This window comes from Lolium perenne, chromosome 4 (assembly GCF_019359855.2).
Source record: "Lolium perenne isolate Kyuss_39 chromosome 4, Kyuss_2.0, whole genome shotgun sequence".
Lineage (NCBI taxonomy): Eukaryota > Viridiplantae > Streptophyta > Magnoliopsida > Poales > Poaceae > Lolium > Lolium perenne.
In genome coordinates, this window is record NC_067247.2 from 120,139,154 (window position 1) to 120,153,544 (window position 14,391).

At 42.7% G+C, this 14,391-nt stretch overlaps 1 protein-coding gene across 1 annotated transcript; it reads left to right on the forward strand.

Moving 5' to 3' along the window:
- The first annotated feature begins 7,373 nt into the window (after positions 1-7,373).
- On the forward strand, positions 7,374-10,737 carry LOC127293752 (putative F-box protein At2g02030). The gene is made up of 2 exons (XM_051323395.2): positions 7,374-9,024; positions 9,286-10,737. Exons 1-2 carry the CDS (start codon positions 8,728-8,730, stop codon positions 10,489-10,491), a joined length of 1,503 nt encoding a protein of 500 aa, XP_051179355.2. The 5' UTR covers positions 7,374-8,727; the 3' UTR covers positions 10,492-10,737.
- Positions 10,738-14,391: the final 3,654 nt, after the last annotated feature.

Here is a 14,391-nt window from a genome sequence, read left to right on the forward strand (position 1 = left end):
ATTGCCCCTCGCCAAAGATGTTGAATGTGGAAGCAAGGTTTGTAGCCAATATTCTTGTGCTTCCAGATTTGGTGGCTTTATTTTCAATCTTTGTTTTGTTTTGTTTTGTTTATTTGGAATCTTTTGTTACATGAATTGTTTTGTCGGTGAGATCTTTTAGCCGACATTATTAGTTTGATGGACTGTTCATATTGACTTAAAAAAATGTTTGGCACCAATTCTATCGGTGCTTAAGATCTGTGGACTAATGATGATACTTGATTATGCACCAGCTTCGAGTAATCAAAATACCTATACTAATGCTGTAATGCAAATCCTTTGGCCATCTAATGCCATTTCATCCACTTTCAGTTCTTTGGTAATGATTCTTTGTAGCCCAAACGATAGAAGTGGAACTCAGCATTTGGAAATGTGGATTAACATGCCCTACAGATGCCGATGGCTGATGCTTTTGACCGCACTAATGCCAGCATCAATCCCATTGAAGAACCTCCAACGAAGAAGCTAAAATCTGATGGTGGATCTAATCTAACCGCGCTCCAAAATGAAGCATGTGTTTGACTGTATGACAGAGGGAAGACGATGAGAGCGTTCACAGGTCTTCACCTACTTCTTTGCTCAAGGATGATCTAGGTAGATTAGACATCCAGGTCTGAAATTAATAATAAGTAGTGCCATGCATCCTTGCTCCTCACAATGAAATTTAAAATTTCATAAGTGACTGAAGTCAGTATGTGTATAAATAAATGTTAAATTTGTGTTGTCATCTTTTTAGTGCGTAGATTGCAAGTTTGTGCAGTTGAAAACTTTATTACTCCCTCCGGTGCAAAATAATTGTCTGAAAATGAATGTATCTTCATGTTGTAGTGTGTAGTTACATCCATTTTTAGGCAATTATTTTACACTAGAGTAAGAATACTTTTTCCAACTTAAGCATGAAAATGAAGTAAATCAATGTGTTCGAGTATCTCGGACAGATTTTGTATTTTCGTATTGTCAGTTTATTTGGATTTTGAGCATGAGGTACAAATTGAATCTCTCATAAGTACTCCCTCCGGTTCATATTAATTGACTCTAATATGGATGTATCTAGACACATTTTAGTTCTAGATACATTCATATTGAAGTCAATTAATATGAATCGAAGGGAGTATATGATTTTTATGTTTCTATATTATTAGACCTCTTCATTGATTTGTTTAGCTTAGAATGAGTGAAGAGATTTCTAAGACTACACGTGCATTGCACGTGCGCGTTTACTAGTATGGTAAAAACATCAGGATATCGGGTTAAAGTTGGCAGCAATCTCGCCGGTGGCGTTGATGAGGGCGGGGATTCTTCTGGTCACTGCATCAATGGAGTAGTGAATCTCGTTCAATCTAGTTCAGTCTATACGTGTTACATATTTGGTGTCAAAAACTTCAAATCAATTGAAGAGTTCAATGGTGATGACTTCGGCTTTGTGGCGCTGGCCCTTAGGGACACGTGCACGAATACTTCTCGACTGTCATCAACAATGTTAGGCTGACTCCGATAGGGGAGCGACGACAACATAGCGTCAGAGGCTCGTTCTAGCGTTGATAGTGGTCGTTATGTCGGTCAAGAACCTTTATATTTTTTTTTACTATGTTTGGAGTACTTTGAACTTCTTCTGAACTTCTATAATAGATCTAGATTCTTCTTGAAAAAAATAGAAACTCAAAAATAGTTGTAAGAGTGGAGCGTGTATAATGCTTAATAAGACCATCTTATCTTTATTATAACTAGCAAGGTTGCCCTCGTAAATGCAAGAGCATCATCTTTAGTATGACAATTTCCCAAAAAGAAAATCTAAATGTTGATTTTCCCTTTCTATTACCTTCTGTATTACAAAATACACAACATATTTGATATGGAGATAATTTGAAGATAAATTGTTTACGATTGTCTATATGATTATAGTACTAAGAAATAAATAATAAATTACCAATCATTTGAATGAAAAATCTTATGTTATCGATTTAACGAAAAATAAAATCTCATGATATTGATTCTTTATTTCTTACTGATTTGATACTATGAATGTCAGGGTAGAGAGGAAGTAACCTCATGATCTTGCCATCATTACTTTGATATTTCCATTCTTAATGAAAGTACTTCTCCCATTAAAAAGTAGATGATTTAGATTTTGAACAATTTCAACTATGCATATCAAAATAATTTTGATTTTTTTGTAAAATTAGTTTGAGCGATGGACCTAATGCATACTTTTTATTAAATAAATGAGAAAACTTGGAATTAGCAGTCCAAATGGATATGTTCGACACCACACTTTGTGGAGATGTATTTTGGAACAAAATAGAAATCAAAGTAAGTATGCATCTATAGCTATATTAAATACTAAATCAAATTATTTTGTAATAATGACAAAAGAATCGAGAACTGCTTAAATTAATATTCAATGAACTTTCAGAATTGAAATATACATATTAGATAGAACCAACGGACAAGAAGAGGAAGCCAATTCAAACAAAAAATAAAGTAAGATCAAACTAATCACTGAGGCATATAACTAACTGAGATACATTACCGAACACGAAAATCTTCCTATTATTTCTTCGAGGGGCTAAATTTCTGAATCATGGAATCAAAATTATATAGACATGTAGTAAATGCATTATTTTTTCTGGACTGTACTACACAGCGGCGCCGCACATTTGCGTTTCCGTGCGGCGGCTGACATCTGCATGCTCGTGTCAGAAAAAAGGTGCGCTAGCTCCTTTAAGCTCACATGTGAACACAATGACTTTTCACTGACTCCTTTGGTTCACATTCAAACACGATGACTTCTCAGCAAAAAAACACAATGATTATCTCGAGCTAGAACGGAATCTAAGTTGTACTACTTGTACCAGTATCTAAGTTAGAGCGAAATCCATAAGTTTAAACATTGTTGTGGCTACAGACAAAAAAAACATATCAGATTATTTAGAAACAACTACTATATTTTTCGAAGCAACCACGCGAGGTTCTCCGGAAAATGAATACCAGATTTTTCAAAATAACTATGAGTATGAAGTTCTCTAACACAAGTTATTTAACAGTAGACTACCAGATTAATTGCAAAGAACTACTAGATTATATACTCTACAAATGTCTACCAGATTATTTTCAAACGACTATCAAATTATTTACAAATGACTATCAGGTTAATTACAAACAACTACGAAGTACTTGATTCTATACAGACGGCTATCAAATTAGTTGCAAATGACTACCAGGTTAATTACTCTTAGTCACCAGGTTTTGACTGTTAGTACTACTAATTTGCACGTAACATCCTTTCCGTAAGAAGTTGTCCGTAGGTTCAGCATTATTGCTAATTAGGCACTGTACTAGATGCCAAAAGAAAACTGCCAGGTTCATTAAGGCTAATTGCAATTTTAATTAAGCCTAACTGCCAGGTTCTAGACTTCAAAATCTGCGAGAAAACCATCTTCCACAAACAAATTGATGCGCATGCATCTGATGTCACTCCAGGTTTACATGCAAAAATTAAGGACAGGGAAGAAATCAAGAAGAGGACTCGTAAAGAACTACTGGGGCTGTGGCTCTATGTGCTTGGCAGCGGCCGGCCACCTCCACCGCAGCTCCGTACTTGGCGGCGACGACGGCTTCAAGCGCTGCTTCGTGCTCGGCAGCGGCGGCGACATCGCGACGACCTCCAGCGCTGCTTCGAGCTTCGCGCCGGTAGCAGTCGTGCTCGGCGGCGGCGACAACCTCCCCACTGCTCCGTTCTCGGCGCGAGGAGGTGGCCGTGTGGCGACGGCGACGACGACTTCAAGCCCTGCTTCATGCTCGGCGGTGGCGGCGGCGGTCGTGCCTCGTCGGTGGCGACGACCTCCAGCGCTGCTTCGAGCTTTGCGCCGGCGGCGGCCGTGTGGCGCCGGCGGCCTCCCGCGCGGCTCCGTGCTCCGTGCTCGGCGCCGGCAGCCTCCCGTGCGGCTCCGTGCTCCGTGCTCGGCGCTGGTCATTCGGCAGCCTCCTCCTCCACTTTTCCCTTTTGGCGCTGGTCTGTTTCGCTTGGTGATGTGTGGTCCTCAAGAGGACTCAAGATAAGGTTGGGTGGGACAACGAGGATTAGGGGATGTGATCGGTCATAAAGAGAAGCGATGCATTTTTTTCCTTATAGGAGCCGTCGCACAGGAGCCTGTAGATGCGGCGCTGATCGTTAGATTTTCCCATTTTTTCTTACATCTAGTCAGAAAAATTTGGTTTCAAATACGTGAGCGTGCAAAAAAAATAAAATTCGTTGTATATCTATTTATTGCATCCATACTTCAAATACCTAAACTCGAAAACAAAATCACCAGGTTGTATCTATTTGAAACATGTAGCTTAATATTCGATGAAAAACTTATATTCCATGTACGCACAAATTTTAGCTTTTCAAATGTAACGGTCTAGGAACACATGTACCTTAATTTTCTTGCCATAATTTATAGTTTCTACATGTGCCAAACCTCATCTTTTTATAATCATGTAACGTGTGAAGACATCAACTTTGCATATAAAGCGATTTTTTTCAGCGTAACCATATCAAAGTACTGATTGCTCTGCCTCATCGCTATTGTGATTAGTGATTCATCCACCATAGCTTAATCAAGCTACCGCCTTTCAATTTACTTGGTGGCAATCAATAAGAATAATTCCCTATGATTAGCATTCTTGATGGAAACGAAGGAGCCTCTGCTGCCAAGTCCAAGGCCAAAGCATGCGGTGTTCTTTGTTTGGCCGACTTCCCACGAGGCCAGGAAGAATACTGTTGGATTGTTGCTAGGTTGATTTACTTCGATGAATTTTTATTGGTGGCAGACCAATTTGCCCATGGAAGCCGGAGGAATAATTATGGATAGTTGCCCGACTAATTTTCTCATGGCGGCAGTCACAATACAATGTGCTAAGTCTAGGTCTTAGCGGATGCATGGATGACGTCAAAACGCACATGATAGGCGGAAATAGATTTAACCGATCAAAAATCTAGTTGTTGTAATATATTATTTAAAAAATGTGCCAAATCGACAGTTTTATGTTTTTCCTTTTTTCTCTTTATCGGATGTTATAATTAGGGTAGTTCACGTCATTATTGGTTAATTAATATTATGCACGTATAACGATTTCAGTCTACCGTTATATTTTTTTTTGAAATAGGCTTTTGTTGACACATCATTGATGCTTTTGGTAAAAAAAAATTTACATTGACATATTTGTGTCGATAGGTAAATATATAGCAGGTAAATATATAGCGACCAAATTTATGAATTAGACTGATCATTATATATCTACCGTGCAACCCCTTGCATATTGTGCCATCAGCGTAATCATGTAATAGAATAAAGATATCATGTTTCTTGGCATATCTCTGGCCGGATGCACGTCTATGAATGGACTCTCACATTTCTATTTTTACCTCTAACCCTTTGCATGTATTGTGGTTAGGGTACGCGTTTTCTTTTCTTTTGCAATAGCATGCACAGACTCCTTTTTTTTTTGAGAAACACAGTACAAACGAAGACGCTTACATACACGCGCATACACTCACCACTATGAATGCACACACGCACACCCTACCCCTATGAGCACCTCCGGAAGACTAAGCCGGCGGACTGGATCTTGAAATTGACGAAGTCACCACAGGCGCCTCGCTGTCGACGGGAATGTCGCCTCCCACTGAATGAATATTCCGCCTTTTATGAGACACACATATGTCTCTGGTGGGCTGGGGATACAACCATCCTCCTAACCACCCAACCTCAGGTTGGTTCTCCTTTTTTTTGAGAGGCATGCACGGACTCTCCTTTTGTAGCAAGTTTACACGTTTTTTGTTCCTTTGACACGTAAATAGTCTAGGTGAACTAAAATAGTTACGAAATTTTTCGCTATATCCTAACCGTAAATTACAGATCTGACAGTTAAAATATTTACGATGATGTGGATTAATATGATGTCTCTATTTTAGACCTTTGTATTGTGCTTTTAGTATATAATAGATTGCATGTAATCAAAATAAGGTAAAACAACATGTTATATAGCGTAGATACCTTGGGGAGTCGGCGCGGTATATGATTGGCCAGTTGAAACAAGAGAAACTCAACCTATCATCTTTTATTGATGATTTAGAGGCAATTGCGGAATTGACCATCGACGACCCATGAAATTAACCTTAAAAGTCAGTATAATGCAAATTTATTTCTCCTTCATCATTATATGAACGTTTTCGACTTCATCAGCAATACGGATAAAAGGTCTTCAGTCAAAGATTAAAAACAAAAAAAGGGTGTAAAGCGCTTATGATTAGAAGAGCAGCTCATCCTCGTTGGCAAAGCTACCTGATGGCCTTTTTGGTTGCTCGGGAGATGCACCAACAAAGAGAACACGATCAACATCATTGTCATACTGGTCACTAGGACTCGACTCCGCCGTATCGGTTAAATCGGCGTCAAGAGTTTTTGGCGAGTAATAGGAGGGGCCTCGGAAGCGATAGGATTATTTTCTTCTTCCTCATTCATAGTGGCCTCACTATGTTCGGCATGAGGATTCTTGAAAGTTCAAAGGATTTGAGCGCGACAGCAAGGGGAGACGAAAGCAAGAAGGAAGAAGAACATGATGGCAGGGATAGAGTAGGTTAATCTCCAAGGTTCTCCTTATAAAGGGAAATTTCTTTGAAACTGGACCATCAGATTCGCGCCGTAGGAAGAATGGATGGAAATCTGACTGAACACGCGTCTCACAAGGAGGTGAGCACGATACACCCACCACATGCGAAAATCGAGGAAACGCTTTGGTAAGTGCGCAATGTCCGGTCATTTTCATAACTGACTGCGCAGGCAAGGAGCATGCCCGCTAGGTCACGTCCCTCTAGTTCCGCTGATATAGTTGCTACATCACAACTAATGTCATTAAAGTTATCGCCGACTGAGCCACATACATTCATAGGCTCGGGGACTACCCCATCGGGAGCGTCGGACGCACACCCGATAGAAATAATCAACTACAGGAGTAATCCAAGGAAAAACAGACCCGAATGTTACAGCAAATCCAGGTTCAAGCCCGGGGACTTGAACCTGTGGAGGATAACATGGTTTTGCCTTCGGCAGTTTATTAATATCGCTTCGAAGAATAAAACTGTGCTTGTTATTCTTATCCCTTACATATGATAAATTGTCGGCTTCTCTTTGAAGTCTTTAAGGACCTGATATATTCATAATCTCGGGTGAAGAAGAAAATTTCAAAAAGCATCGGCAATAGAATCTTCGAGTAGTACAACTTGAGTCTACATCCGTCCCTAGACTCCCATCGGGAGCGCTGGACGCGCACCCGATATCAAGCATAAAGACTCCGTATTCCTCGGATGACCAAGATGATCGGATGAAGGCATCTTTAGTCCCTGCCCAATGCTTCACCTCGTACAGCCACTCGGGGGTTACTGATGTGGGCATTACCCTTCGGGTACCATGCATTGGCCTACCTCCTCCAGCCCAGTAAGGGGCTCACGAGGTTCGTCATGAGCTAAGGTGGGCCTAAACGTCGGTTGCAGCAAAGAAGACATAGAAGAAGACAAATCCTTGACGAACAAGGCAAGGAGACGACGACAAAGGAAAGATAGTTTGGATATTAATGTATTCTAGTCGAGTTCGGATAGGACTCTTGGGACCTGGCCTCCTATATAAAGGTCAGGAGAGAGCCCGTCGAACAATACTCACACAATCACCACAATCTAGCATACACAAACCCTAGAAACTTTACCTTCCGGCGAGTTCACCACAAGTAGTCTATCGGATGCCCCATGGTAACCTCTTTTTCATCGATAAATCCAGATCAGACAAGCAGGAGTAAGAGTTTTACCTCATTGAGGGCCCCGAACCTGGGTAAATCTCGCCTTCTGTTCGCCTGGTATCTGATGTCTCGTGCTAACCTGCAGGATTCCGTCAACCCTAAGTCCCACATGGTGGGCATTGCCGAGGAGCTCCCTCGACACTGGGCCTGTGGTGCTGGCGTGGCCCGCGGTGGAGCAGCCGCGGGCTCGTCGATGTAGAGGCCGCCGGGGCGGCGACCTGCCCTCCTTGCCGACGTGCGTGCGAGGCCTCGCCGGCGCGAAGGTGAAGCAGGTACGCCAACGCGCAGCGTGCTCCACCTTGAACGACAAGTTCCAGTAGAGACTCTTGTCGCTGTAGGCGGGGTCCTCCCGGAGGTCCGCCGACAGCTGCGCGCGTCGCCGCTGGATCTCCGCCAGGCGGGCGCGGCCGGTGGCTGGTATCAGCAGCACCGAAACCCGATCTGGGCTCAGGTGCCAGCCGTGGGGGAGGTGCATGTCGCCCCACGGCATTGGGGCGCTGGCCTCCTAGAAGATCTGTGCCACCACGACGGTGATGTAGATCCGCTCGCGCATCGGCGCCGGCGGCCCTAGGTCGAAAGGCGCCGCCGCGCCTCGTGATCGTTCACGCTAGGCTCGAACTCGCGCTAGAGAGCCATGGCGGCGCCGAAAGCTCGAGCGAGCGTGCGGAGTGGAGTGAGAGTGGAGACTGGATAGGGAGAGTCCCTCTCTAAGTCCACATTTAATAGGACTCCCACCCGCCGGCAAGTGGGCCTGGGAAGCGAGTAGGCGGATGCGAGAGGACGCTGGGCCAGGTTTGCATCAGCCTAGACACCGCGGTCATCCACTTTTGAAATGGGTCGCAACCTTAAACCATGATTTTGTCTGCGACCTTTCCAGATACACGGGCGCAAGATGGATGGCCGCTTTGGAGGCCTCAGGCCATGGAACCCCGACCTCGAGCACGCCCCTGTCCCTCTTTCCTCTTTTCCACGTGCGCGCCGCCTCTTCCGTGCCCTAGCTTTGCCACCACGTGCACCGTTCTGGTTTTAGCCAAGGCCGGGGTGCTGTTGGCGATTCCTACGCTAGCTCGCCAGCGGCGGTGCGGGAGACCGGACCATGGGGACTGGTTAAAGCACTGCTCGACGGTGCAGAGGAATTCACATGTTTCTGTAAGTTGCTACCCTCAATCCTTACTTCTATCGAAAACGCAGGAACTCCTAGTTTCATCCAGCTGTTACACGGTCAGATTTATTCATTTTGATCGATCTGTGTCGAATTTGGAATTTCGAGACGGACAAGGAAACCGAGTCTGATCCGATCCAGGATCGCCGCGCTTATATCTTCTCAAGCAGTTGCATGTTTCAGCACATATCCTATGTTAATCATAGTGTTTTTTGGTGCATGTACTCGGCTACTATATGGGCCTGAAGACCACAAATAAGGCACTGCGCAGCAGCGCCACGGTGAACACGGGGAAGGTGCTGCGGAGGCGTACCGCCCCGAATAAGCCGGAGTTCATGTCAACTCGTAAGAGATTCCGAAGGCCAGCCATCCCTGAGATGCCAGATGACCTTGTATCGGAGATCCTGGTTCGACTCCCAGTGAAATCTCTCCTGCGCTTCAAGTCAGTGTGCAGGACCTGGCACACCACCATCTGCAGCCGATCCTTCATTAGCATGCACCTCCAGCGCGCAGTGTCCAACTACCAGCGCCATCAGTGTTTCCTGCTCACGCCGTATTTTCTGGCAAAAGATTCGAGCACTATCAGCCTATACAGATGGCAAAAGAGTCAAGCCAGCGCAAGTCTTGCATACACACTCAACTTCTTCGAAGGAGCTTCGGTGCGAGTATACATTCTTGGACATTGCAACGGACTCGTGCTAGTTCCCACCAGCACCAAAATGTATGTCCTCAACCCCTCCACTAGGGAACTTCTTACACTGCCTGAGAGCATCCGCAGTATGCTACAGCCATCCTCCATATGTCGCGCCATTGTTGGTTTTGGTCTTGATTCATTTACAAACAAGTACAAGGTCGTTCGGTTCTTTAACTATTCACTGGATGAGGCCCGAATGGGAATGGAGATTTGTACAATCAGTGAAACCGACAGAGCTTGGAGGCGCACTGATGTGGATCCACCATACCCTGTTAGCGGCTGGCAAACCGCTACATTCTTCCAGGGTTCTCTTTTCTGGAGACTCGATGGGCCTGATCTCATACAATCTCCAGAGAGCCGATTGCTTCGTTTTTGCTTAAAAGAGGAAGTGTTTAGCTTAACTATGCAGCCCCCATGCCCTGATCTTGACCATGATGACTTCGCCTTAAACGTGCTAGATGGTGAAATGTGCCTAGCTCAGTTTGACTCTTCTCAGCGAACAGTGCTCTGGATGACAAGTGATGCTGTGAACCCGCAATGGTATCGCCGATGCATCCTTAATGTTGATACCTCCCTCGCCATATCGATTTCACACTGTGGACTGCTTTTGGTGGATCTGCATCGAGTCTTCCAATATGATTTCCAAAGTAAGAAAGTTGAGGATGTGGCTCACTTGGATGGCCTAAAGTATGATGGACCTGGGTCATGCACCATTAAGTATGCGTGCCAAAACTCGATGTACATCGGTGTACTTCCCTGAATTGAAAGTCTTGTTCCCATAGCCATTGCAAGATGATAGGCATGACTGTCGATCTTTATTTGTGTAATAGTAGTAAAAAGAAAATATGTGCTAGCCTGCTAGGGTTCATTATGTTTTTATATTTATGAATGTAAGAAAATAACTGGCAAACGGTTGATTCAATATAAACTGTTGGCCAACCCGAAGTCATCGGACTTTGTTGCCAGGTTGCTTGATGATGGGCATAGTTATGTTTACCTACGCTCTATCTTACTCCTGGGCAAGAAGTAAACTGAGGTTAAACTGCATCAGCAGCTGTTTCAGTTTCCATGAAAATAAGCTGTTGTTTCTGTTTAAAATGCTGAACCATTTTCATTTAAACTCAAACTGCTAGGTCAGCACTTGAAGCGTCAAGGTCTATTGAGCTAACTGTGTTAGTTTCGAGTGAGAAAAAGAATACATAAGCTGACAGATGATGGATCCATGCCATATAGTAGCTTCCGTAAAACATAAAGACTGCACTCCAGGGCTGGAACTTGGATTGTGGTTCCAAACTCTATTTACTTGTTCCTAGCAATAGAAAGTGTTGCGCCAATTTAAAGATATAATTGGCAGAGACCCTAGGGAGCCTCCTCACTGATTTTGTTACTGGTCTTCGGACTGATTCACCTCGTGAGATGGAAAAAAAAGGCCACGTTGAAAACCTTAACTGCTGGGAATGATTTGTATGCTGCTGAACAAGAAATTAGTGAGATCTGATCTAGAATAATTCATGTTTTGCTCGATTTTTTTTTGGACGTGTAGCTCTAGCTGCTGGACACACTTGTGCACGCCCAGTTTTCTCCGCGTAGATGCATGTCTGCATTTTCTGTAGATGGTATATATGTACACTCAAGTGGTAATTTCAGGTTTTGAATAATTTTGGGCATGCCAATTTTGCTATATTTATAGAGGGGCATTTTAGACATCACACATCTCGTGGGCCAAAATCCCATAAACCCCAAAAAAGGGGACTGACTGTTTGTAGGAGCTTCTCCCCAACGCAGGTTTTCTTCACCGATTTCCATAAGCTTGCTTCTCCATAAGCATAAACTCAAAAGAAGGGTGTCAAATATTACCAACCAAGCCACCGAGGTACATAATTTCCAGGTTTCTTTATCTGCTAGCCTTTTGCTACCATGGGCATTGTACGTAGTGAACTTTGGCGACGAATCCAGTAGGTGCTAACTTGCTACTTCTGGTGGGGTAGGCGTATTTATTTTGAGAGACTCTAGCAAGAAAAATATACTCTTAAGGTCAAATCACTTACACAGACGAATCCATTGTGTAGTCGATCAGGGTTGACACATTTACTCGAGCAATACCTTTTTTTTTTTTTTGCATTTATCTTATCTTGTTAAACTTTGGTATATGGAAATAAGCACAAGACTGCCTACGTTCACTTTTTTTTTTCTTTCAAAATAAATACCACTGGGCTGGAGAACACCAAATGGGTGCCTTCTCTTGTCTAATATATGTACTCTGCTATTTCTTATCTTATTTTCAGAAGTAACTGTCATGCTTTTTACCACTGAGGCTTGACTAATCAAAAACAGCTAACCTAAGTGTTTCACTTCCTGAGCTGACTCCTGCTATTACTCGACTGCAAAAGAAAAGATATTTTGATTTTTTTATGCTTCACTGCTACATATATCTTGAATACCTTCACTCTATAGTTTTCTCATCCAATGCTGACCATATCTAGTTATTGAGAACCAACCTGAGGTTGGGTGGTTAGGAGGGTGGTTGTACCCCCAGCCCACCAGAGTTCAAATCCCAGATTTGACATCTGTGTGTCTCATAAAGGCGGAATATTCATTCAGTGGGAGGCGACGTTCCCGTCGACAACAGGCGCTGTGGTGACTTCGTCAATTTCAAGATTCAATCCGCCGGCTCAGTCTTCCGAAGGTGCTCATAGGGGTAGGGTGTGCGTGTGTGCGTTCATAGGGGTGAGTGTATGCGCGTGTATGTGAGCGTCTGCGTTTGTACTGTGTTTCTCAAAAAAAAAAAAAAAAAATAACTAAGGTGCCTTTTCTTGTTTCATTTTACCCGGTTCTAATCTTACTTCAGAAGTAAAGTTTCATGTTTTTTTCCACTGAGGCATCAAATTCAGCTAACTTAGGTATTTCACTTGCTCTTGACTTCTGATATTACTTAGATGCAAATAAATATATTTCAATTTATATGGTTGAATGCTATTTATTTAACTGGTTATGCAATATCCTGCTTTAAGGTGGGTGTGCAAAGCTGAACCTATGGATGGTCAGTTCAACGGGAAATATTTAAAGATAGATTTCGTTAATATGTCATCACTTGTTTTACTATACATTTCTCCAAGAACCGTGAAATAGTGGATATTCGGATTCCGAGCAGCTTCCTTACTCAGTTTACTAATAAGATTATGGCTTTGGTGCTACGTTGTTGGTCGCGAAGAAACCACATATGTGGCTGGATGCTCTTTTAATTCATCTCACACGCAGGCTTACATAAATTCCTATCATTCTATTGAGAAAATATTATACCTATTACCAAAGAAGATCCAATATAACATAACCAAAGTTTTAGTTGATCTGCAATAATAACTAACATGCAATAAGATGCAGTGCCAGCTTTCTGTTTCCTTTCACGTCGATGATGGTGGAGGACAGTTACTAACCACATTCCCATATCGAACTCCTTAGTTCGAACCCAAATAAATTTATATCCTTGATGATGGTGAGGACGGACTTCACAAGCACTCCCTCTACCGGCCAAATTGATGTTTTCCCATCTCAATTACAAGATTTCCACCCATCTTATCCTCGAGAGGTTGGAAGTCCACTCGTTTTAATTCCCAACCCGAAAGCGGGAGACCATGGTATTTCAAGGGGAAGGTCATCTGGATGACCGGCAAGCCCATGAGCAAATCATCAAGGTTAACATCTTGACATCAATCAATGTTTAAAATAGCCGGCTACAGGATATAGCCGCGGCTTCCCAAAACAGCTATAGCCTGGCTATAGCCAGCTATTTAAGGACTTTGACACCTTTTAGCGGGCTAATGCAGTTAGCCGCACAATGCGGGAAAGGCTATAGCGGGCTATAGCCGGCTATTTTAAACTATGCATCAAACGGGAACCACCATGCTTTTTTGAAAGTTAGTCTCAACCGTGTCATATTCTGATTTGATAGAATAACCAGCATGTTGGCTGTTGTTGGTGCGTGAATCAAATGATGTGGTTGTTAATTCTCTGTGTTTCGAGTAGAGCTCCATTGACCATTGGCAGTGTTCCTGCGCAGAAGGCTATCTTTTGGTATTGCTTCAACTATTCTATATGCCGCTAGGGGCATGAAAACTTTTTATTTATGTTCATCACTGAACTATGCATCTGTTGTGAAAATTACGCAATTGGTTAGTTTTGCTAACTGAAGAAATTGAAAAATTCTATTCGTGATGCAGAACCACTATCACAACGAGTAATTGATTGACTTATATGTTCTGCGTACTAAATTGTAGCTTTTCTTTTCTGTTTAGAAAACAAATTCTGGATAAAGATCAAAGAAATATGATTTACTGATTAGCTTGTCCTGCAACAAATTTTTGCTAGAATTAAGTGTAGGATAACCAACAGCTCTATAACTTTCATGAGTTTATAAACTTTCATATAGTTGTTCTAATAATCAATTACTGTCTGCCACGTTCAATCGCTTTTTACATGATTTTTTATACTCTTCATCAACAAGAGTGAGTCATAAATTTTCATATCATGATTCATGCAGGTTAAGGGCGAAAAACAAGAATACACATTGAATGGAGGTAACTTCCTTACGCCACTCCTTCACCCGAAAACTTATTTTCTGATTTCTGTGATAAAAAGACAGAAACACAGTTTAAACATGGCT

What these genes read in the sequence shown, in the direction of transcription:
- LOC127293752 (XM_051323395.2), top strand. Translation starts at nt 8,728, where the DNA reads ATGATTTTGTCTGCGACCTTTCCAGATACACGGGCGCAAGATGGATGG. An exon ending in AGAGGAATTCACATGTTTCT is followed by an intron (nt 9,025 to 9,285) that starts GTAAGTTGCTAC and finishes ATGGGCCTGAAG; the next exon opens with ACCACAAATAAGGCACTGCG.